The sequence below is a fragment of the Protomyctophum bolini genome (assembly GCF_963924005.1).
Source record: "Protomyctophum bolini genome assembly, chromosome: 13".
NCBI classification, from domain to species: domain Eukaryota; kingdom Metazoa; phylum Chordata; class Actinopteri; order Myctophiformes; family Myctophidae; genus Protomyctophum; species Protomyctophum bolini.
Window position 1 is genome coordinate 41,737,501 of NC_137874.1, and position 26,845 is coordinate 41,764,345.

The 26,845-nt window shown below is 42.4% G+C and overlaps 1 protein-coding gene across 1 annotated transcript in view; it reads right to left on the bottom strand.

The window, feature by feature from the left end:
• Positions 1-9,876: 9,876 nt before the first annotated feature.
• Positions 9,877-26,845, bottom strand: part of LOC308327698 (G protein-activated inward rectifier potassium channel 2-like) — a gene marked incomplete at its 3' end in the record, with an annotated part of 22,021 nt that continues 5,052 nt past the window's right edge. Inside the window, exons 2-3 of the mRNA XM_080781223.1 lie at positions 19,762-20,691; positions 9,877-10,295 (exon numbers count right to left, since the gene is read on the bottom strand). Coding sequence (XP_080637349.1) covers positions 9,877-10,295; positions 19,762-20,668 — 1,326 coding nt within the window. The 5' untranslated portion in view covers positions 20,669-20,691. The remainder of the gene's footprint in view (positions 10,296-19,761; positions 20,692-26,845) is intronic.

Sequence of the window (26,845 nt, forward strand, 5' to 3'; positions counted from 1 at the left end):
AGACCGTTGATAAACAACAGAATGAGCCCCCAGACCGTTGATAAACAACAGAATGAGCCCCAGACCGTTGATAAACAACAGAATGAGCCCCAGACCGTTGATAAACAACAGAATGAGCCCCCAGACCGTTGATAAACAACAGAATGAGCCCCAGACTGTTGATAAACAACAGAACAACAGAAAACATTTTTATGCTATATTAAAGGACCACTTCACCACTTTTCAACCTATCTTCATATAATTGGTCCTCACTATTAAACGTTCATAATAATAAAATACCACACGTTTTTTTCTACTCCTGAGTCTGTGTCTCATAGGAGGGCAGTGGGCAGTTCAGAAACCCGTCCACCAGTGACATCATCGATGGGGAATCCAAGGTAATATTGTCGACCAGTTGAGCGTGTCACCGCAACAAATCTTTCCCTGTTGTAGATTCGATTTCCGACGATCACACCCCTTGTCGGTTATAGTGATAAATCCAGGTATACGCTCTGATGCAGTCAGATCCCAGGCCCCTACCGCCCTTGGCAATAGGACCCAGGAAATACCACTGTTCAGGTGTCCTGAGAGGGTACAAACCGGCTCTCATATAGAGCGGGATAGCACCTCTTTGACAGGAAAAACAGCAAGAGTTCCCAGTGACTCGCCCGTGGACACTGCTTGCTGCACAATTCCGGTGTAATTCTTCAGATTACCTGTTCACTTTGCATCTGTCCAAAATATACCAACTATGATAAGATAACAGCAGATAGTACATAAAATGAGGCAGGGATTAAAATCCGCCTCATAACATCATATAAACATACACTCATACAAACACATCAATATTACTCACCAGCATAGATGAACGGCAAGCGGAAGTTGTTTGTTAATCCAAAATGTGTTTATTTCTCCAGATAATTTGCAGATATACGGTTTACAGCAAAGAAAAATGGTTAAATGGCAAAATAGTCAAAAATACAACCAAAAAAAGTTAGAAAAAGCTATAGGATATAGGAAAAATATCCGTTGAAAAGAGAATATCAAATAGGTAAAAAGGAAATGACTGGAAAAAAAACTTATCTAAAACTATAGGGAAAAAATTCAATGTTCACCGGGAGCACAAAAAACAGAGGACTGTTCTCTCCTGAGGACACTGCTAGCAATGGGGGAAAAAAGGTCCCTCTCTCCTCTAGCCTCCTTCCTCAAATACCCTCCTCCCAAATCCTTATCTTCTTTGACCATCAGGCCCTGGCCTGTTTCATGACTTTGTTATTACAAACACTTCAAAATGTTAATCCCTCCTTCAAAATTATGACTCAGATACCCTTAGTACACACATTTAAACACTACTCTTAACATGCACATCTGGAAGCTTAATCCTACCAAAGGCATGCACAATCTATATTAAAAAACTCACTACTCTATCCTTTTCTCTTTATTTTTGGCAGGGAGGTGAAAAATCTTCCCCTTTTCTTTTGTAATCACACTTTTAAAACATTAAAATACAAAAACAAAATAATAAACCGTTCCATGAGTAAGACTCTTAGTGGGTATGTTACGCTAAAACTTTGTTTAACGGAACATCATACTTCTATCCCATTAATCGAACTATATCCTAAAAAGCGACACAATAAATGAAAATAAAAACACATAATTATCCTGTTCTCTTCCTTGAGAGGGGACCCTTCCCTTAATCCTCTGACCGTCAGGGAAGGGGGGGGGGGGGCAGAGAGGGGGACAGTTAACAACTAGATCTGTCACACACACACAACCTGTTATCTTTCCATCTTTCCCTCTTATCTCTAGACTCAAATACAGCAAAACCAAAACAAATTCAAACAAAAAACCAAGGCATCTTTATACGCACTTAAAAGTAAATATGGTTCCATACCAAACAATCATTTAACTGAAATATACTAAAGATCTCATTTACTTTAGTTTATTCATCACTAAAAACAATCCCTTCTTTGTGGGCCTGCTTTGTGGATCTATTAAAAATCCTCAGCCCTGCGGTAAGGTCTCACACTGGCTCCGCCTCGGCCCCTCACACGTCCTGCCCTGAATCCTGCTTCAACTCTGACACCGTCGACCCTTCTCCCCTGGGGCAGCCCCGGACCTCTCTGCTCGGTTCTCATATCCCGGTCCCTTGCCCCGACTTCTCCATTGTAACCATCCATAGCTGGAGGAGAAGATTTACGGGCCCTGCCATCCTGGCAAGAACGTGCCTCCTGCACATGAAAGGTGGGAGATAACTCCTCCGCCCTGGTGTACTTATTGTAAGCCCCGTGACCCCACTGTTGTTGTGTGCTTTTATCAGTCTGGGGTCTCCCAGTAAACAACCTGGGAAAGCTTTCCTCATAACCGGAAGGCTGTGCCACTAGCCGGCGCGGTGACCCTTTCCTCAACTGTGAGCTGTCCTGAACACTCACCCGCCCCTGCTCTGTAACCAGCGCTTGATTTTCGCGCCTTCCTTTATCTCTGGTGTCCTGCCGCCCGCCCCTTTTGACCTGATCCCATGCAACTTCATTGAGGCCTACCGTCGGCCTGTTAACAAATATAAACCGCAGGCTTTCTAGTCCTGAAAAGTTGCAATGCGAAAATGGAAGCCAGATCGTTCTCAGTAAAAATAAACATTTGTACATTTAAAAACTGTGTACTAGTCTATAACTATAATCTACCTGATCTTGAGGCCTACAAAATCGGGGGGAAATAAATAATATATATAATTATTATTTTTTCTTATCAACTAGTACCAACAAAAAAGTGGATTAGTGGATTTACTAGTCGACTATAGTTGCTTAATGCTTAACCCATTCTGACCTGAGATCAGATTCTAAAAATGTCTTCTATACATCCGGACAGTTTTCCATTCTGACCTGAGATCAGATTCTAAAAATGTCTTCTATGTCAGTCGCTCTTCGATTTAAAAAAAAAAACAGCAGATCTACAAGCTCGTAGCGCACCACTCGGTGGCGCGCTACGAGCTTGTAGATCTGCTATTTTTCAATAGCTAAAGCACAACGTAATGCTGACACCAAAAGGGGTATACTCTGTATATATTCATGTGGGAACGTATAGCCTCATGGGTTCCATCCTATGAATGGTTGCGTTCTGTGACCAGACAGTGGCCTTGTGGTTAGATCTATAGTGTCCGCCCTGAAACTGGGAATCTGAACATTTCAATTCTGATTGACGGAACACAGCGATTCAGGCTGGAACCCGCAGGCTAGTGGGAATGTACAGATGAATGAATCCCTCTCTCACTCAAGGGATGTGAGCGTAAATTGCACAGCCTTTTCTCCTTGATCATAATAAAAAATAAGAAATCAAATTATGATCAGAAAACAGATTATGATTTTTTTCCTTCCTTTTTATTAATCCTGATACTGTAGCACCCCAAATAAAACACTGTGGGTTGGGGTATAATAATAACAATAATAACAATAATAACAACGATAACGATAACAATAATAATAATAATAATAATAATAATAATAATAATAATAGTTGAAGGGACTGTTGTTTTAGTATTTAGTAACCGAATGTAAACACACTAAACAGCTTTAGTTTGTATGTTAAAAACAAAACCAAAGCTTTCTCACAGTACAGGCACACTGTCGCGCGCAGACGCGTCAGAAGAAGAAGAACCTGAAGCCCTTCTTCTTCTTCGTGGGGTTTTTAGACAGCTGGTGGATGGAAAAGAAGCTCCACCCCCACGGCTGACTTAAAAACCCCACGAAGAAGAAGGTTCTTCTGACGTGTCTGCACGCGACAGTGTGCTTGCGGGGTCAGAGAGTGCAAAGAATCATTAAAGCCCAGAGTAATAGCAGTATGTCTCTCAGGTGCGTGTTATAAAAGCAGGAACAAAGAAAAACATGTGTAAACCTTGTGGAATTGTGTGATGCAATGCAAGGAACAATGTGTGTCATTTTATCGTGATGAGAGATTCATCGGCAAACACATCCGTATCGGACTAGTCGATTCTAGTTGTTTTTAGATGAATCAGCATCGGTTTGATTCCGATTAATTAATCGGTCTGTCTTTACTGATAAACAAGCCTAAAGTAACAGCTTGAACAGATCTACAAGCTCACAATATTAAATATAAAAAAGGTATTAAAGTTAAATCTGACTTGCCTATAAGCCTGCAGTGCAGATACTCTGGCTGTTACATGAATGCATGTTTCAGAATGGACAGAATCATTATAGTTTTTTAATACAGAATGAGATCATATCGACATCGGTAATATCGGTTATCGGCCATAACAGCAATTAATTATATCGGATATCGATATATCGGCCAACTGCTGATAAGCAGTTGGAATTGTAGGAGTTGATGAATTACATTTTGGTTCGACAAATAAATATTGTGAAAATAGCTATCCCAATCCCACACAAAGCATACAAGCTATTGGATCGCCTATTTTCATTTCATATTTTGCCATATTTTTTCCCCTTTCTTATATTATTTTACAATTTGGCCAATGTTTGACAGTTTTTATAGTATAGTTTGTTGATGCAGTAACTATCTTTCTTTTTTTTTTTACTATATTGCATATAAGCATTATGTTATACTTCATAGCTATTGAAAAATAGCAGATCTACAAGCTCATAGCGCGGCACCGAGTGGCGCGCTATGAGCTTGTAGGTCTGCTATTTCTGAAAAATCTGAATTATTTCACAGCGAACGTTTTTAACTCAAATCTTTGCTTCTGGAGGGTCCCTGGAACTACATATTTTCAGGTGGGGGTCGGCGGCCAATTACATATATTCTTTGGGGGTCCTTGACATGAAAATGTATATGAGAACGACATAGCGTTTTTCAGAAAACTGTCAGGATTTAGAAGACATTTGTAGAATCGTCCTCAGGTCTAAATGGGTTCAAAGGGTTAGTATGTCAAACTTAACCCATTTGGACCTGAGGCCGATTCTAAAGAAATGTCTTCTAAGTTCTCCGTTTGCAGTGCACAAATACACTCAGAGTTACAGACCCATAAGGGTCCATTTGGTTTCCTAATCATCATCTAGCCGGGGACCCCCTGGAACTCCCTCAAGGACCCCCATGGGAGTCCCCGTGGAGCCCACTTTGGGGGGAACCACCGCATTAGATCAATTTGGAACACAGCGGGTTTTCCCTTTAGTTTTTCTCCATTGCCTGAAAGGTCAAGAGTTTTTGGACATACGAGGTTTCCACCATAACCGACAGCGACGCTATGTAATAATATTATACAGACAGTACCAGCTGACACCAACATGTCCGATTATGTAATAATATTATGCAGACATTAATTAACCAGCTGACACCAGCAGCATGTCCGAACACGGAGGCAAAGACCAGCTGGCATGTCCGTGTGGGAAATCTTTCAGATTTTCTGTTTCACACTCCATTACACCCACTTTACTGAATGCCAAAAGTCTCCAGGGCTTCTCCAGAATATAGCATGACACTTATTTATTATGACACATACAGTATGGCAGATTAGGAGTCCAACTAGTAGTACTAGTGGTTATCAAAGGTTTAATTTGAAGAGATCCCCCTTAACTCTGAGAGTGTTCAAATGGAACCAAACGGACCCTTATCTGAACACTCTCAGAGTTACAGACCTGTTGTGGTCATACAGGGCTCTCTTTTCATGTGTTTCTGGTAATATTATCGTCCTCTCATTTTGTACGTCCGTGCAGGGCAAAAATAGAATGTTGACAAAAAATGTCCACCACAACGAGCCAACATGGCGATGATGACCCTCCCTGGACAACATTACTGATGCCGATATGAGACACATTTCAAAAGGCAGGTTAAAAAGAAAAAAAACATCAGGCCTTGCATGTACTTCTACAGCTGCACAGAAACATGAACACCGTGAAGACATTGTCTCAGCCAGGTTGAAGGCAAACCGACCAGATAATGTTTTCATCCCTGTTGTGTGTGTGTGTGTGTGTGTGTGTGTGTGTCTGTTTGTTTGTTTGTTTGTTTGTCAGTCATATACAGTTCCTGGCAGAGATACAGCTATCTGTTCCAACTGAACGCATGCCCGCCAGGGAACCCAAATGGACCCTTACGGGTCCGTAGACCGTCTACAGAACCCAAATGGACCCTTACGGGTCTGTATACCGTCTACAGAACCCAAATGGACCCTTACGGGTCTGTAGACCGTCTACACAGAACCCAAATGGACCCTTACAGGTCTGTATACCGTCTACAGAGTTCAATTCTCACAGATAATAGTTATGGCGTTTATTAGGTTGGGATCCCACAGATAAGAACATTGTTCCATTTGGGTCACAGACCCGTCAAGGGGTCCATTTGTACCTCTGGCGGACCCCGGGACGAGCGTTGAGAAACAGGGAGTGTATCCAGTAATGGAACGCTGTGACTTTGGGCCCAGAGTGGTTAATAATATTAATAACGCAAGATACCTTGAGTTGTTTTCCTACTCCCTGAAAGTTCCATTTGGTCATTCTTAACACTTATAAGTACTCAAATAACGCATTGATTATTAATGGGTTGATTGGGATTTTCATTACACATACTTTTTTTCCCCTTTTTTCTATAATTATACTCACCGATATATTCTCAAAAGTAGAGATTTACAAAAGGCACACATACTATATGCAAACACGGAATTAAACACTATCAATAGAGTCATAAAACCATAAGTTAAAAAACAAAACAAAAACAAAGTTAAATATAAGAAAATAAAGAAGTTAAATAAGTTAGGTGTGAGCCAGTGTTCCATTTGGGTTGGAGTTACAGTTTGTTAGCGCACCAATATTCAGCATCTGAGATCGCTAGAGGCTACTGTACGCGTGTGACATCATCATTATCATCATCATCATAACCGGAAGTAATGCAGGAACGCCTTCTGAGTGGCAAAAAAGAAAAATAACTACTTTCTGGCCTCGACAGCCCATATACATCCACACAGAAAAGTCCTATCTGATTGTATTAAACAATGTTAAGCTTACTTTGCCTCTCGATTTGAATCATGATAAGAAGAATTGGTTTGCAGTTGGCCAACGGACACCTCACTGGAAACATCCACTTTTTAACATTCGGTCAGTAACTAGTAAATCAGTTGTCAACCTCTCTATCTATGTCTCTATGTCTCTCTAACTATGTCTCTCTCTAACTATGTCTCTCTCTCTCTCTCTCTCTCTCTCTGAAACATGAGCCAAGAGTGTGTAAATCAATATAACACCATAAAGAAATGGCCTCAATGTTTTCCTCATGTTAATCCGATTACATAATTAAAATTATTATACTATAAATATGCTAAGTTTAACGATCACAGATATGGTGCCGTGATGATGTGTATCTTTGCCCTGGTGGATGAAAACAATGGCCCCAAATGTTTGTTTTCTTTTCTTTTCCATAAAAAAAAAAAAAAAGATTTTATCGCTGAAAACTTCCTTTTAAGGGCCCTTTTCTGTCTGCCCACATCCTGCTCTGACCACATCCTGCTCATGCAACATCTGTAGTTCCTTCACATTGCAAGTTGCGTCTTCAACATCGAGCTGAATTGACCTCTAATTAACCCATTCTGTACGAGAACCCGTTTTGGTGGGCATCATGTCATGCTTTAGCTATTGAAAAATAGCAGACCTACAAGCTCGTAGCGCGCCACCGAGTGGCGCGCTACGAGCTTGTAGATCTGCTATTTTTGAAAAATCGAAGAACGACTTGACATTTTTAGAATCTGATCTCAGGTCAGAATGGGTTAATCAGACCAGTGTGTGTCCAGTGGAAACCTCGTATGAATCTGATCTCAGGTCAGAATGGGTTAATACAAGAACAGCTACATGGCAGAGCATGCAGCTACAGTATACAGTTTCCTTGCATATTAGGCAACCAACACGTGCACACGTAACCCATTCTGACCTGAGATCAGATTCATACGAGGTTTCCACTGGACACACACTGGTCTGATGAACCCATTCTGACCTGAGATCAGATTCTAAAAAATGTCAAGTCGTTCTTCGATTTTTTCAAAAAATAGCAGACCTACAAGCTCGTAGCGCGCCACTCGGTGGCGCGCTACGAGCTTGTAGATCTGCTATTTTTCAATAGCTAAAGCATGACATGATGCCGACACCAAAATGGGTTCCCGTTCAGAATGGGTTAAAGGGCTTCCTTCCCCTGAAATCAATAGCAATGAAAAGTGGCTATGATGACATCATTGTCATTGTATTCGTTGTGTAAATTAAATTCTCCTAAACGACTTTGTTTACACAGCTCCTGTTGTTGTTGTACTTGTTGTTGTGGCAGTATAGTGTTTATCACACGAGAATATAAGATATGTTCACCGACGACTTGGCGACCAACAACGTACGTATGACACCGTAAGGCTAACAGGAGAGCAGCAGCTCATCTCTTTCCAGGGAAACGGTTTTATATACAAGTGCAGAATCTAAAAAAAACGCCATTTGGTTCATGTTTGACTTCCGTTATAATATCAGTTACTGTTGTCTTAAGTTATAACTAACTATAGTGTCGACGGTTGTTTTTTGTCTATACAACAATACTGAACGAATAAAACGCAGCCTATATATATATTGTGTTCATATACAAAGCTTACACATTTGTGAAAAGTCCTAACAAAGACGGCTGCCAAACATAAGGCCTAGATTAGAATATGAGAACGTTATGTACAATACGGCAGATCTAAGTATCAAATAGCTGTCAAACATTCACACTCCTGCAACACATTTGGTTCTAGATATGTACAAAAATACAAATGGCAGTCGTCATTATAGATAGTACATACATTATGTACTGTGTGTGTGTGTGTGTGTGTGTGTGTGTGTGTGTGTGTGTGTGTGTGTGTGTGTGTGTGTGTGTGTGTGTGTGTGTGTGTGTGCGTGCCTGTGTGTGTGCGCATGCATGCGTGCGTGCGTGTGACGTGTTTGTATGTATCGCACACAATATACAGACACTGTATACAGTTTTTATCTTGAATTTAAAAAAACAACGATATGGATTTGAAATCATCAAGAGGATTATTTTGGAACGTGCAGTTGTACATCGTACTGTACATGTCTATCTATAAGTGGTGATTTATTTATTATTTTTATTTGTTTTTCTATGTTGTTGTTGCAGGCCATCTTGGACTTGGACTGTACTCCGAGTCTCAGAATGAACCTGTACTGTACCCGTGTCCTCACGGACCGTGGGACCTGCGTCCTCACATGAACCGTGGGACCTGTGTCCTCACGGACCGTGGGACCTGCGTCCTCACACGGACCGTGGGACCCGAAAAACTGGGCTCAGCATCCCTGAAGAAGAGACGTAAACTTCTGTGTCTCGCAATGTTCCACGAAACCTTGCCTTCGCTCAGTGGTTCTCATTCTCAACCTTTTCAGACCCCAAAAGAAAATGATTATATTTGAACCACCTGACAAGGAGTTGAGGCAGTCAATTTAGTTTCAATTTAAATGTGAGAATAGCAGATCGACAAGCTCACAACGCCTCGCCGTGTGAGGCGTTGTAAGAGCTTGTAAGATTCAGTATTTTCAAGATGTTGTGCATATTTCTTATGCAATTTGACAACTTGGCCAATGGTTGACCTGGTCTCAAAAGCCCTTAAATTGTCACTTCACTGTCATCAATTTATTTAAAAACTAGAACTGCACTCTGTCGAGTGCATACTTGCTTGTTGCACACTAGTAGGCCATAAATGGCCAACTAGTGCGCAAGCAGAGCGCGCAAGTACTTTCGACCGCTGTAAACTGTCAAATCTCAGTATCTCTGTGAAGGAACGTTTGAAATGTATAATTATTAGGTGTAACTATTTGCTACCTACCTACTTTATGCATATAAACACCTAGTATTATTAAGTATCATTTGAGGGTTGGGGGTCCTTGACATGTAGAAGCTTGAGAACCACCGCTCCTGATCCTACACTTTGGACTCGCTCTCTATGTTGGCGATGTCTCCGTTCCTCTCGCTCTGCTCCTCAGCGATGACCACGACGGGGGGGCGGGGGGCGACCTCTTCGACGGCGGCGGCGGGGGGCGGGACCTTCGTTTCCTCCTTTAGCTCCTCCTCCTCCTTCTTCTTCATCTTCTCCTTCTCCGGCGGGAGGCCCTGCTGGCTCAGCCGGCTGGCCAGCGACCAGGTGAGGGGCAGGCGGGCGCGGTGGGTCATGTCGTGGAGCTCGCGGGCGCTGCAGCTGGGCGTGTTGGTCTGGTAGACGTCGTGGAAGCTGTTGTAGTCCACCTCGTAGAAGCCGTCCTCCAGCGTGAGCACCGGCGTGAAGCGGTGGCCCCACTTGATCTCGCTGGTCACGTAGGAGCTCCGGGCCTGGCAGGTCATTCCTGCATAATGACATTATTACATAATGTTACTATATACAGTTATACACGTAGGAGCTCCGGGCCTGGCACGTCATTCCTGCATAATGATATTATTACATAATGTTACTATATACTGTATAGTTATACACGTAGGAGCTCCGGGCCTGGCACGTCATGCCTGCATAATGACATTATTACATAATGTTACTATATACTGTATAGTTATACACGTACAGTAGGAGCTCCTGGCCTGGCACGTCATCAGTGTCGTTTTCGTCGACTAAAACTAAGACGAAAAATGTTCGTCGACTACCTTTTTTCACTGACTAAAACGAAATAAAAAACTAAATAAAAACGAATCTATGATGACTAAAACTAAGACTAAATATACTGACAATTTCGTCAACAAATAAAAACTAGACTAAAATGTTAGGGAGGGACTCTAGTGGCCAAGAGATCCAGTTTTATGCTGGGTTGCATGCTGAAAATAGCAGATATACAATCTCTGATTGTATATGTGCTATTTTCAGCATGCAACCAAAGTGTAAAATATGTCATGACAACGTCATCATCAAGGCCTGTCAAAACACATTTTAGTCGACTAAATCAACAGTTGATTTAGTCGACTAAAATCGTAAAACTAAGTGAAAAGAGACTATGACTAAAACTAAAATAGAAAAGTTCTGACAAAAACAACACTGCACGTCATGCCTGCATAATGACATACACCACAACACCAACACATCACACAAAAGGTACACACAAAGTCAAAACTATATACTAGAGCAGGGGTTCTTTCAACGTTTTTGGCCGGGGACCCCCGTAAATGCTTTGGCAATGTCTCTGGATGCCCCGCCCCCTTCCTCCCGACCCCCAATATAAATTGACTGCTACAATAACCTTAATAATAGAGACAATACACCATGAATAAATACTGAAACCAGATATAATCATTGGGGAAGGTGTATGCATATACTATGAGTACTATAGCCATTAAGAAAAAAGGGGGAAAAAAATGTTTTATTTATTTTTAATAATTTGGGGACCCCCCCAAAATAATTTGGCGACCCCCTCCCCCGAGGGGTCGCGACCCACGGGTTGAGAACACCTGCACTAGAGAGCGCTTCCATTACTTGCGCAAGCAGAGCGCGCAAGTACTGTAAAAGTACTGTAAACTGTATTATACTGTAAAAGTATATACATTTTTAACACTGCTTGCTTCTGGGGGTTCCCTGGAACTGGAACTAAATATTTTGAGGTGGGGGTCGGTGGCCAAATACGTATCATTTTGACCCCCAAAATAGACAAAGACATTTTGTAGAATTGGCCTTAATGGGTTAAAAAGACAAGTGATTTTAATCTGCCGAATAAGCGGTTGGAGTTGACTCACAATGAGCAGAAAGTGAGCAGCAGGAACCAGACAGCCTCGTCTGCAACCGACCGCAATGTCCATTTAATCTCACAGAGTGATTAGAGCGAATTGATTGAACGTCGATAAAACATTCTGAAGTCAATCGGGGCAATATTTGAACGATTTCAGCATAAAATCAGCGTACACACACACACACACACACACACACACACACACACACACACACACACACACACACACACACACACACACACACACACACACACACACACACACACACACACACACACACACACACACACACACACACACACACACACACACACACACACACACACACACACACACACACACACACACACACACACACACACACACACACACACACACACCAACCCAATTATCCTCTTGACTCTCGCTCATTGTTTTAAAGTGCTCTCTTTGCATTCCATTCTTCTCGTCATAATCCATTTGTTGTGAAATCGTACATGCAATAATAATAATAACAACAGCGTGTCCTCATGGCCAACCTGCCGACCTACAGCGTAACTGGCGTCAAGCAGCCTCTCATATCCTCTGTTCGTGGTGCTGAGTCACTCACAGGAACGTCACGAGATGAAAACTCAACCTGACACTGAAAGGACTGGCCTCTGTTGTTAGAACCGTTTAGAACCATGAGCTCCATTCTACAAAAATGTCTTCTCAATTCTGACAGTTTTCTGATCATTCTATTTCAGTCATTCTCAAAACATTTTCACGTCAAGGACCCCCAAGAATATACTGTAATTGGCCGCCGAACCCCATCTGAAAATATGCTGTTCCAGGGGGACCCCCCAGAAGGAAAGATTTGAGTTAAAAAATGTTCGCTCTGAAAGAATATATATATATATATATATATATATATATATTCAAAGATTTGCGTCACATTATTTCAAAAATAGCAGATCTACAAGCTTGTAGCGCGGCACTCGGTGCCGCGCTACAAGATTGTAAATCTGCTATTTTTCAATAGCTAAAGCGTATAACATAATGCTTAAAACACCAAAAGGGGTTCTGGCCCAGAATGGGCAGGACTGCAGTACCTCCGCCAACACAATGCGCTTGTCAAGATAGATGCCATATTTATGACTGTAAGATGTGGGTTATGTAATTTTGGTGCATGCGAGAGTTAACCCATTAAAACCGTGAAATCATATTCTGTGTCATTTTAGATTTCTTTGGCTAGTAAAAAAAATAACAACAGATCTACAAGCTCAATGACCCTGTGTGGAGCCGTTATTTAACGTTGGAAAATGTGTGCAAATCTTGATTCTGAATACCTGTATATTTGTTGTTTTTTACTCAAACCTTTGCTTCTGTGGGTCCCTGCTACAACATCTTTTGAGATGGGGTTCCACAATCAAATTCATATCATTTTGGGGGTCCTTGATATGAAGATTGTTTTTTAATCTGCTTCGGATCTTAAATGCGTAAGCCACCGGTATATGTATGGTGAGAGTGACTTTGGTGAAACAGGTGAACCGCACCATATAAATATGAAATATGCCTAACCATCCTCACATGACTATTATAGCCAATGGGGAGATTTCAGAGTATTTCTCCTCGGAGTGCGTTAAAGTTGGGTTACACACATCCCCTGCGCGCCAAAGTTGGCGTTTTATTTATGTATTTGTTCTATTTTAGCCGAGTCCCTGCCAAAGTCGGTTCCCAGGTATAGACATGGCATGCTTCGGCTAGGCAGAAATGGCACAGTCGCCGGTTCAATCAATCTTAAAAAGCCCAATAGGCTTTCAGATAGTACTCTAGATGGAACGGAGGGTTCACACGCATAGGGTGGATTTTTTAACACCACATTAAATTAAATTTTAACAAGATGCCCCAAGGGGTTCATTTTGAACCCTTTCTTACACATACCCTACCTAAATATGCAAATGAAGCATAACTATTGACATAAACAACCTACAGGGACAAATTAACACATGTTTCCACACAATTAGGACCCAAGGAATTAAAAATATATATATTATGAAGATTCAAGCACATCTTGACTCTATTTCGGGGCAAAGACTGCACAAAAATATTTCTCTGTTTACTAAATTCTTAGGTGGATATTTATGTTCCAACAGTTATTTTCTGAATCCTTGAAGGGCAAGAAAAATGTCCCATGATGGGGTTCATTTTTAACATTTTTCTTACACAATCCTATACCCAAAACCCGCAAAGTGGTTATTATTATAAGATTCAAGCACATCTTGACAAAAAACTGCAGAAATATTGCTGAAAACGTTCAGATCACATCTACACTTTTTGGAGTGGATTCTTTTTGACATCAGCTGTTTTTTCTTAATCCTTGAAGCGTCTATTTTTAGATTCTGTCAGGTAACAGGCTAAAAATGGTCCCATGGTGTTTATTTTTAACCCTTTGTTACTCAATCCTATACCCAAATCCGAAAATGGAGAAAACAGCATAACTATTGAATTAAACAACCTACAGGGACAAATTTACACATGTTTCGATACAATTAGGATCCATTAATAGTGACGCACCGAATATTCGGCCGCAGAAAATATTCGGCAGAAAATGGCTAAAAAAGCATTTTCGGCCTATTCGGTTTCGGCCCGGATATAGGCAGAAAATATATAACCGAATAGTGTATGCAATTAATGCATTCAAATGAGCTGAATAAATGTTTTATGGACCCATAATAGTGATTATTATTTAAGTTAAGTTTTGCCATAACCATTTATTTTGCCATAAATCAGGTAGCTTTAAGGTACGGCCATGACAGCAATGGTAGGAACATGATATATAATATTAATCATGTTTCGGGTTTTTGGTTTTCGGCCAACTCTTTCCTATATTCGGTATTCGGTTTCGGCCAAGCGTTTCCCTTTCGGTGCATCCCTAATTAATACATATACATGCTTAATTATTAAGATTCAAGCACATCTTGACTCTTATTACAGGACAAACACTGCCAAAGGATTAGCTGAAAACGTTCCGATTACAAAGTGTGTATATTTTAAGATTCTGCCAGGTATCAAGCTGAGATAATGTCCCATGGGGTGGTCTTTATATGTAGTACAGTGGTCTCGTACAGAGCTGGATACAGTACAGTGGTCTTTATATGTAGTACAGTAGTCTATAGATGCAGTAAACCGGTCCCCTGTCCCTTTCATAAACTTGTATATAACCACATTCCAGGATTGTTTAACAAAGGGTTAAAAATTAAGTAGCAGGCTTTATGAAAGCAGTGACGCACAATGAATTAAGCAGCCTCTAATAAAAACAGTGAAACATCCGACATCACGCAGTAACAAATCAACAATTCTTAACCCATTCTGACCTGAGATCGGATTCTAAAAAAATCTATACAGTTTTCTGAAAAAGCTATGTTTCTATGTCAGTCGTCCTTCGATTTTTCAAAAAATAGCAGACCTACGAGCTCGTAGCGCGCCACTCGGTGGCTCGGTGGCTCTCTGTGCTTTAATAATTAAATAAAGTAGCCTATAATACCACACTAACTTTGTGATCAACCTTTCCTAATTTGCTTATTTTATTTGTAGAAAGCAACACTGTATTAAGACATGGCAGTATAATATTGGTGCAAAATGGAAATATGTAAGTAAATACCGGTAGTTAATATCTCAATTAAAAGGATAGAGAGAGAGAGAGAGAGAGAGAGAGAGAGAGAGAGAGAGAGAGAGAGAGAGAGAGAGAGAGAGAGAGAGACGTAAAGCCGTTCCATCTCAAATAATTAAAAAATGCCGCTAGTGCGAGGCCTCAGGCGCGACTGCGGCCGCACCGTTCGCACAACCTAAAAAGCGTCTCCGTCAGTGAGTGTAATATTATAGTTACTAAGTGTACTTATATTAGTGCAGAAAAGAGACAATAAATCCCACTTTGGAGAAGATGTCGACACGCCTGGATACGTATATGAATTTGGGGGTCCTAGTGATTTTAGAAGTCATTTGTAGAATTGGCCTCAGGTCGAATGGGTTAAGAACTTAAAGGCTCTATTTTCGTCCATGGCCTTATCCCTAAACTACTTTGCCTTTTTTTACTATTTATAAAATCATTTTTAAATAGTTAAAAAAGCCAATCTAACATGGACCACATCACCTTCATTCTCATTCTCTGTTGTCTTTAATAACATGTGTATAGGTTTGTTTTGAGGTGTCATTATCAGACAGCGTCATTGTGCCATGTATGATTCCTTGAACCGGTCTTCACCCCAAGCCAGGAGACAATTTCATTGGTTACTTTTTGTGTTCAAATTTTAATTATCCTACTATCCTACAAAACAGTTTTTGATCCAATTCACATCGGCTTATTCTCCAAGTCAAGACATACTCAACATCTTTCTGTCATTGTGCTCAGGATCTCTAGAGAGAGATGGATAGGCGTGCTTTTAAGTCTGACTGACTGGAACAACCTGCATGTCCTTGTCTCTTAGGTCAATGACTTCCTTTGATGCGTTCAATAATGCATTGCTGGTTCATCTTTTCTTTATGTGTTTGAGTGGTGCAACCACTCCAAGGAACAGCGATGTCCGTGACTATGTGTTGGTCATGCACCCATGTGACGTTAATGAGCACCAGTATGTACCAGTAGGGGGCGCTGTAGTACTGCACTGTTGCCTGCTAATATTTTCCACAAGTTCGGCACTTTTGAAAATAGCAAATCTACAAGCTCACAACGCGTCACTCAAATAGCCAAAGTATCTATAGGTGTCGGTGAATATGTTTTGTAATAATATCTGGAAAGCAAACTAGCAACTAAGGTTGTCAAATAATTGTAAAAAAAGTGGATATTTCTTTTTTGTTTAATGTTGAATGAAAATGACCTGTCAAAATCCTGGTAGTTTGGCTATTGTCTGTCTTTCTTTCTTTCTTTAACCTTTATTTATTCAGGGAAGTCTTTTCCAATAACCCTCACAATGCACGTGTTAGCCTGACGTCCTGCTAGTCCCACATACGTGGCCGCTAAGACTCGCCTGGGGCTTTCCGTGTGCGGTTGCGGTTGGTTCCATGTCATTATTCTGACCTGAGTGACCTCTCATTGTTCTGACCTCCCATTGTTCCGACCTCCCATTGTTTCCGAAATCAATTACTAACCCCGTCTCTAACCCTAACCTAAACATAACCACAAGCACAGGAGCAGTGCATCGCCAACCTTAACACATGTTCGCCAACCTTAACGCATGTTCGTACTAGCGGGACTTGGGGATCTATGGGCAGACACCGTTGGGGTGCGGGGCAGGATTAGTTATGTTGGATTATTGTGACGTCGGAACTAACACTATATGGACCCCTCACTCACTATCACTAAGTCCCTAATGGGTTCATGTGTATTTATTTGACATGGAGTGGACGTCTCAATCACATTGCATTGCAGATGCATTGCTTACAGCGTATTAGCAGCACGAGTGCTGGTTTTCAACACCTTCCCGTCCACGACCCCCCCCCCCCCCCCCCCCCCGAATGTGGCTTTGGTATGAGCGTAACTTAATCCATCATTTTTGCAACAAACAACTTCATGAAGTTCTGCACAGAACTGTTGCCCCCGCGACCCGACTCCGGATAAGCGGCTGAAGACGGACGGACCGTATAATGTAACTTTATGAAGTCAAGGTGAGTGTTGTTTCAGCCCTCCACCCCCTTGTGTGTGCACGCACGTTGACTCCAGTGTTTAACCCATTTTGGACTGAGGTAGATTAAAAAAAGAAAAGGCTTCTAAATCCGAATTCTTTTCTGAAAAACCCCATGTTTCTATTATGTCAGCGGTGCTCAACCTTTTTCAAGTCAAGGACCCCCAGAATTATATCTATTGGTCAACGGACCCCCATCTCAAAATATGTCGTTCCAGCCAGGGACCCCCCCAGATGTAAATATTTTTTTTAATATATTCTTTATCCCACGATTTTGTAACCCATTTTTCACCCCTGTGTCAATCATCTAATGTGATCCTGGGCTCTATACACCCTCCACCAACCTAGTCCCCATATATGGGGGACAAGGGGAGACCAACCTAGTCCCCATATATGGGGGACAAGGGGAGACCAACCTAGTCCCCATATATGGGGGACAAGGGGAGAGCAACCTAGTCCCCATATATGGGGGACAAGGGGAGACCAACCTAGTCCCCATATATGGGGGACAAGGGGAGACCAACCTAGTCCCCATATATGGGGGACAAGGGGAGACCAACCTAGTCCCCATATATGGGGGACAAGGGGAGAGCAACCTAGTCCCCATATATGGGGGACAAGGGGAGACCAACCTAGTCCCCATATATGGGGGACAAGGGGAGAGCAACGGACTTGAACTCATGCTTCCTTCATGCCTGAGTGTCCAAGTTGCTGCTTTACAATTATTTAAAAAAATAGCAGACATATACAAGCTCGTAGCGCGCTATAAGCTTGTAGATCTGCTATTTTTCAATAGCTAAATTATAACATAATGTTTAAAACACCAAAACGGGTTAAATGTTGTCTCAGCTCTCCGCCCCTGTGTGCATGTACGTCGACTCCAGTGTTTACATTCATTGTGAAAGCTTTCGCTGGACGCTTTCCACGAACCATAAAGTTGATCCGGAACAGATTATCGGGCCCCCCGTGTACATTATTCAGATACTGTGCTGTTTGCTCGTGCCACATTATATTATAGCATTTTGTTTGCTTTAGAACAGATGCTATAATATAGGTTTGATGTATATCTGGTATCCTAGTTACTTTACTGGCAATTACTTCGTTTTCTTAAAGGAGAATTCCATGCTAGAAGGATTTCTTACCTTTATTACCTGTCTTTGTAGTCGTTACGTCCCCACCAAAGAGGTCCAGGTGTTGTTTTGTGCAAAAGCTCCTTATTGGCTATTTCCCCTACCATAAGCGCTCAATGAATTGCATTGAATTGAATGGGAATTGAATGGGGCTATGGGGTGTTGTGCTAATTCGCTTATTTCCATCTAAATAAGTAGTAAAGTGTGCCGCTTGGGATATTATTTACATTATGAAGAGAGGATATATAGAAAGAAAATATAATTTTGAGCGATGGAAATAAGCGAATTAGCACAACACCCCATAGCCCCCATTCAATTCCCATTCAATTCAATGCAATTCATTTAGGGCTTATGGTAGGGGAAATAGCCAATAAGGAGCTTTTGCACAAAATAACACCTGGACCTCTTTGGTGGGGACTACAAATATAGGTAAGAAAGCCTTCTAGAATGGAATTCTCCTTTAACACTGAATACCATCTGAGCTGATGAATGAATGACTTATATTTGTTGGGTTCATGGATAAGAGCATCTGCTAAACGCTTAAATTGTAAATTCACCACAGTGTTTTTTATTTCAATGATGTCTTTTTTTTGGACAACAGTGGTTAGGTTATATAGGCAACACACCTGCCCTCATCTATTGATAATAAAATGTGATCGTATTTGCATGTCGTTCACACACAGTATGCCTGTATTGGGCAGCTGATGGTTTGGACAAAATGCCGGCTGTGTGGCAACCACGCCCATGGTGTGTAGTGTATAATACTAATACAATAATACAATATATTATAATAATAATACAACGCCCATGGTGTGTAGTGTATAACACTGCCTCCGTCCACATTCACCGAATACATTTCAGCATTTTGTTTTCTTTTATTATGCCATTCTGGGCGGGAACCCCTTTTGGTGTTTTAAGCATTATGTTATACATTATAGCTATTGAAAAATAGCAGACCTACAAGCTCATAGCGCGGCACCGAGTGCCGCGCTATGAGCTTGTAGATCTGCTATTTTTGAAAAAAAGAATCATGAAAACGTAGTGCAAAGCTTTGAATATATATTCTTTCAGAGCGAAAGTTTTTAACTCAGATCTTTGCTTTTTTTTTGTAGTGTACACTTATGGACCATGGTGACATTGATCAATTCTTGATAAAAAAGCTTCTAATATATTATTTAGGCCAACTAAATACTAGCTACTAGCTATAGCTACTGGACAAGAAAGCCAAGAACATCTATTAAAACCAGGAACAATCTCACACAATGTCCACAAATGCCCCCAATATACAGTGTCCTAGAAACTGTACTCTACTGTAACTGTATACATGTACGTACCTGTAGCTTCCACCATCCCCTCCAGGATGACCACGATCTCGATGTCCTCCTTCCCCAGGTGGGCCTGCGAGATCTCCCAGAAGGGGCTCTTGTGGTTGATCTCGTGGCAGATGATGAGCGGCGACACCAGGAACAGCCGGTCGTCCCCGGTGTCGTATCCCACGTTGATGTCCGTCTGGTTGAGCGGGATGAACTCGCCCTCCTTGGTCTGCTTCGACTTGATCATCTTGGCGCGGATGTTGGCCTCCACGATGTGCGAGTTCCGCAGGTCGCCCACGCGGAACATCAGGCAGAGGCGGCCGTCGCGCATGGAGATGACGGCGTTGGTGGAGAACACCAGCGTCTCGGCGCGCTTCTTGGGCTGCGAGATCTTGACGAACATGCAGCCCACCATGAAGGCGTTGACGATGGAGCCCAGCACCGACTGGATGAGCAGCAGCAGGATGCCCTCGGGGCACTGGTCCGTGATCACGCGGTAGCCGTAGCCGATGGTGGTCTCCGTCTCGATGGAGAAGAGGAAGGCCGAGACGAAGCCGTTGAGGTTGTTGACGCACGGCGTCCACGTGTCGTCCGCCGCGTGGTCGAAGTCCCCGCGCGCGTAGGCGATGAGCCACCAGGCGAAGCCGAACAGGAGCCACGTGATGGTGTAGACCAGCACGAAGATGAACAGGTTGAAGCGCCACTTCAGGTCCACCAGCGTGGTGAAGATGTCCGTCAGGTAGCGGTACAGCTCCTGCACGTTGCCGTGGTGGACGTTGCACTTGCCGTCCTTGCGGACGTAGCGCTGAACCTTGCGCGGCTTCCTCTCCGCCGCCGCCGCCAGCTCATGCTTGGGGTCCGGGTGGTCGAACTGTTTGGACAGCTTGGCCGTTCTGAAGATGGCTGTGCTCTCCACATCCCGATCCATGGGGTTCCTGGACGAAGGCAAGCCTGCCGGGAGACAAGAAGAGTATAGTCTGTTAAAGTGACTCAGTTCAGTGTGTGCATGTTGTAGTGTATGGGGTGCATGTTGTAGTGCATGGGGTGCATGTTGTAGTGCATGGGAGAACACCAACAGCAAACAGCAAAGGGGAAACTATCTGACACATTGGAAAGAAGCAACACAAAAGCAGAGTAAACTAGAATGCTATCTGGCCCTAAACAGAGAATACACAGTGGCAGAATACCTGAGCACCGTGACCGACCCAAAACAAAGAAAAATCTTAAATAGGTACAGACTCAGTGAGCACAGTCTCGCGATGGAGAAAGGCCGTCATAGGCAGACCTGTATCCCGAGAGAAGACAGACTATGCACCCACTGCACACTAAACGAAGTGGAAACCGAGCTACACTTCCTAACCATCTGTCCATTGTACCAAGACATCAGAGACACATACTTCCCACAGATTAAAACCACACACGGAGACTTTGAAAACATGACCAATGACAAAAAACTCCCATATCTGCTGGGCGAAGTACAACAATGTGCAAACACAGCAGCAAGATTTGTGAGTTGCTGTGATAGGAGAAGGATATCAAATGGAACACAACCACCTTAAAGACTAATCATTGTGTATATTCCTGCACTATACCTGCATTGAGTGACCTTGGTACACAGAAGTTGATATATTGAAGATTCTGACCTTCAAAGTACATAATTTTGATTGTATTGCTGTATTGTTGTATTGTTCTTTCTGCTTTGGCAATGTAAACGTATGTTTTCTCATGCCAATAAAGCCCTTTGAATTGAATTGAATTGCATGGGACACAGACGTCATAACTGGGCGGGGCATTCATTTCCAACTTGTATCGTTCCAAGTAGACCCGTGCCGCAGTGAACGGGCACCGCTCTAGTGTGCAAAAACTGTGGGCTTGTAAGTCTGCTATTTTCGGGCCAATTCGCTGTGTAATGCCAGGACGTATCAGGCTGGATATCAGCCTGTTCAGCTTTATAAGCTTTTTTTTTATCTTGTTAAAATAGATACTAACCCATTTAGACCTGATTCTACAAATGTCTTCTAAACCATGACAGTTTTCTGAAAAATCTCTGTTTCTATGTCAGTGGTTCTCACAGGGTTAAAACCTCATGTTTCTACGTCAGTGGTTCTCACAGGGTTAAAACCTCATGTTTCTACGTCAGTGGTTCTCACAGGGTTAAAACCTCATGTTTCTATGTCAGTGGTTCTCACAGGGTTAAAACCTCATGTTTCTGTGTCAGTGGTTCTCTCAGGGTTAAAACCTCATGTTTCTATGTCAGTGGTTCTCACAGGGTTAAAACCTCATGTTTCTGTGTCAGTGGTTCTCTCAGGGTTAAAACCTCATGTTTCTATGTCAGTGGTTCTCACAGGGTTAAAACCTCATGTTTCTATGTCAGTGGTTCTCACAGGGTTAAAACCTCATGTTTCTATGTCAGTGGTTCTCACAGGGTTAAAACCTCATGTTTCTATATCAGTGGTTCTCACAGGGTTAAACCTCATGTTTCTATGTCAGTGGTGCTCAACCTTTTTCACGCCAAGGACCCCCAGAATTATCTGTAATTGGCCGCCGAGCCCCATCTGAAAATATGTTGTTCCAGGGACCCCCCCCAGAAGCAAAGATTTGAGTTAAAAAATAAAAAAAAGATTTGCACCACATTTTCACGATTTTTCAAAAATAGCAGACCTACAACTACAAGCGCTATGAGATTTGTAGATCTGCTATTTTTGAAAAGCTTAAAGTATAACAGCTTAAAACACCAAAAGGGGGTTCCCGCCCAGAATGGGCTAAATATGAACCCAGTTAAGGCGGGGCAAGCAGCCTCTCTCCCTTATGGAAATAAAGAACTATATTATTATCAAAGAACGTTAATGTCGTCTGTCCTTCCTTCCTTTGATGTGATCCCTGCAGCGGCGACGCTGAAGCGTTCAAGGAAAGGAAACCTTTCTCCTTATCCCATTTTGTACGGGAACCCATTTTGGTGTTATAGCATTACGTTATGCTTTAGCTATTGAAAAATAGCAGATCTACAAGCTCATAGCGCGCCACCGAGTGGCGCGCTACGAGCTTGTAGGTCTGCTATTTTTGAAGAATCGAAGAACAACTGACATTTTTAGAATCTGATCTCAGGTCAGAATGGGTTAATCAGACCAGTGTGTGTCCAGTGGAAACCTCGTATGAATCTGATCTCAGGTCAGAATGGGTTAAGGGAACGAAGCAAGCCGTACATGTCAGAGCAGCATGCAGCACGCAGACAGACATGCAGGCAGAGAAGAGACTTAATGAAGGAACGAATGCTTCACCGTCTAATCTCGTTAGAGACAGGAGGTGAAACTAATGACATGACACCGACCCGTCCATCTTCCACACAGAGCTAATTAAGATTCCGTATGCTGTAGTATTAGAATGGATGGTACCAGAGAGAGGTCAGTTGCTGATCATCAAATTCTACTTCATTAAAAAAATTCAAACATAAGTTTAGGACCCACTTAATTGACCAGATCACCTAATTATATTTCTTTGTATCATCTATTCTTTTCTCTACTAATCATGTAAATAACCGAAAATTCTAATCATGTTCTTGTTGTGTTTTTGTTTTGTTGTTTTGGTTATGTTTTATATACTGCAATCATGTTTTCTGGATATTCTATATCTCATGTACAATGTTTCATTTTAATTTATATAGGTAGAGGCCTCGTATAAGCCCCTTGGGATTTTTTGCCTCAGCCTAGCACCTTACCCTTCTCATATTTATATGTTCACTGTGTTGTTTTTATACTGTGCTAATAGATGGTACCAGAGAGAGAGGTCAGTTGCTGATAGAATAGATGGTACCAGAGAGAGAGGTCAGTTGCTGATAGAATAGATGGTACCAGAGAGAGAGGTCAGTTGCTGATAGAATAGATGGTAGAGAGAGAGGTCAGTTGCTGATAGAATAGATGGTAGAGAGAGAGGTCAGTTGCTGATAGAATAGATGGTAGAGAGAGAGGTCAGTTGCTGATAGAATAGATGGTAGAGAGAGAGGTCAGTTGCTGATAGAATAGATGGTACCAGAGAGAGAGGTCAGTTGCTGATAGAATAGATGGTAGAGAGAGAGGTCAGTTGCTGATAGAATAGATGGTACCAGAGAGAGGTCAGTTGCTGATAGAATAGATGGTACCAGAGAGAGGTCAGTTGCTGATAGAATAGATGGTACCAGAGAGAGGTCAGTTGCTGATAGAATAGATGGTAGAGAGAGAGGTCAGTTGCTGATAGAATAGATGGTAGAGAGAGAGGTCAGTTGCTGATAGAATAGATGGTAGAGAGAGAGGTCAGTTGCTGATAGAATAGATGGTAGAGAGAGAGGTCAGTTGCTGATAGAATAGATGGTAGAGAGAGAGGTCAGTTGCTGATAGAATAGATGGTAGAGAGAGAGGTCAGTTGCTGATAGAATAGATGGTAGAGAGAGAGGTCAGTTGCTGATAGAATAGATGGTAGAGAGAGAGGTCAGTTGCTGATAGAATAGATGGTAGAGAGAGAGGTCAGTTGCTGATAGAATAGATGGTAGAGAGAGAGGTCAGTTGCTGATAGAATAGATGGTAGAGAGAGAGGTCAGTTGCTGATAGAATAGATGGTAGAGAGAGAGGTCAGTTGCTGATAGAATAGATGGTAGAGAGAGAGGTCAGTTGCTGATAGAATAGATGGTAGAGAGAGAGGTCAGTTGCTGATAGAATAGATGGTAGAGAGAGAGGTCAGTTGCTGATAGAATAGATGGTAGAGAGAGAGGTCAGTTGCTGATAGAATAGATGGTAGAGAGAGAGGTCAGTTGCTGACCATCGATGCAGTATAAGAGTGATCTTTGTGGTCCGATGCTGACCTCCAGGGCAGGTCAGGTCACTGCCATGATAATGACATCATGACACTAATGATGACATGACCAGGCTGACCGGAACCCGTTTTGGTGTTTTTAACTATAAGCATTATTTAGCTATTGAAAAATAGCAGACCTACAAGCTCATAGAGCGCCACCGAGTGGCGCGCTATGAGCTTGTAGGTCTGCTATTTTTGAAAAACCCGTGAAAATGTGGCACAAATCTTTGAATATATATTCTTTCAGAAGACTTTTTTATTTATTTCGACGTCAGGACTAAATAGGTTAAAACGCTCAATCAAAGTATAGTCTACCGCATTATGTACAAGAACAGCCTACATTTAACAACCAAGCTTGATTGACATTGTAAATTAGGTCAAGAGAAAAACTACGAGGATAATAATAGCACTCTGAGGCTTCTTTACATCAGCTATAAAGGAAAAGGAAATGGTGTGAGTGGCGTTCCTCTGTGAGTCACAAGGTTCAGGTTTGGATGCCATGGCTCTGCTAACTCTTCTCTGCTGTCGGGACAGACAGAGAGAGAGAGAGAGAGAGACAGACAGAGAGAGAGAGACAGAGATAGAGAGAGAGAGAGAGAGAGAGAGAGACAGAGAGAGAGAGACAGAGAGAGAGACAGAGATAGAGAGACAGAGACAGAGAGACAGAGAGAGAGAGACAGAGAGAGAGAGAGACAGAGAGACAGAGAGAGAGACAGAGAGAGAGAGAGAGAGACAGAGAGACAGAGAGAGAGATCGATAGAGAGACAGAGAGAGAGAGAGAGAGAGAGACAGAGAGACAGAGAGAGGAGTGTAGAGTAGACCTTGTAAACCTAAAATAGAATAGTCATGAATAAAATATGACGGACGGACGGACAGACGGACGGACAGACAGACAGACAGACAGACAGACAGACAGACAGACAGACAGACAGACAGACAGACAGACAGACAGACAGACAGACAGACAGACAGACAGACAGACAGACAGACAGACAGACAGACAGACAGACAGACAGAGATGGGGGGGAGACAGAGAGAGGAGTGTAGACTTTGTAAACCTAAAATAGAATAGTCATGAATAAAATGTGTTTGTTTTTTTTGTCGTGAACCCATTGTGGTGTGTGATGAAATCTTTCCTGACAGGGGGATGATGGAAGGGTGGTGCCAAGATGTCCTCCTGTCTAGACTATAGAGCGCCGCAGTCCCTCCCCCTTTCAGAAAAACGAGTGGCCCAGGAAATGAAACCCCAATGCATTCTCCCATCGGCACTTCTAATATAATTTATTTAAAGACGGTTACGCCGCGGACAAAGCCAACTCGGATCGTGACAAATCATGACAATGAACACAATGTTTTGGGGCCGATCAAATAATTTATAAGACGAAAAACAAAACAAGGTTTCATTTCCTGGGCCACTCGTTTTTCTGAAAGGGGGAGGGACTGTGGCGCTCTATAGGGTAGGAGGCACCAAGATGGCCTCCTGTCTAGACTAGAGGGTATAAAAATAGTTACGGCTGGCCCTGCTTCTCTCTCTCCAGCCACTCCACTTTACAATCACTGCTTATTCAATTACATTCTTTACTTAAGAGGACAACGGAGTGCTCTACGTCAGTGCTTCCCAAAGTGGGGTCCGGGGACCCCCAGGGGTCCTTGAGGGAGTTCCAGGGGGTCCCCCATAGCCACATGATAGTTTGGAACCAAATGGACCCTTATGGGTCTGTAACTCGGAGAGTGTACAAATGGAACCAAATGGACCCTTATGGGTCTGTAACTCGGAGAGTGTACAAATAGAACCAAATGGACCCTTATGGGTCTGTAACTCTGAGAGTGTACAAATGGAACCAAATGGACCCTTATGGGTCTGTAACTCTGAGAGTGCATGTACAAATGGAACCAAATGGACCCTTATGGGTCCATTTGTACACTCTCAAGAGTTTAAATTAACATTGATTTTACAATATCCCAGAGATAGAAATGCCATTAAACGGGGGTCTGTAGACTAATGCCATTAAACAGGGGTCTCTTTTCAAATGGGGGTCCGCGGGCCAATTCATTAGCGTCAATTTGGGGGTCCTTGACAGTGGGAACCACTGCTCCATAGCCTCCATGCTCCATAGATCCATAGCTCCATAGATCCATAGATCATAGATCCATAGATCCATAGAACCACTGCTCCATAGCCTCCATGCTCTACTGAACCACTGCTCCATAGCCTCCATGCTCCATAGCTCCATAGATCCATAGATCCATAGATCCACTGCTCCATAGACTCCATGCTCTA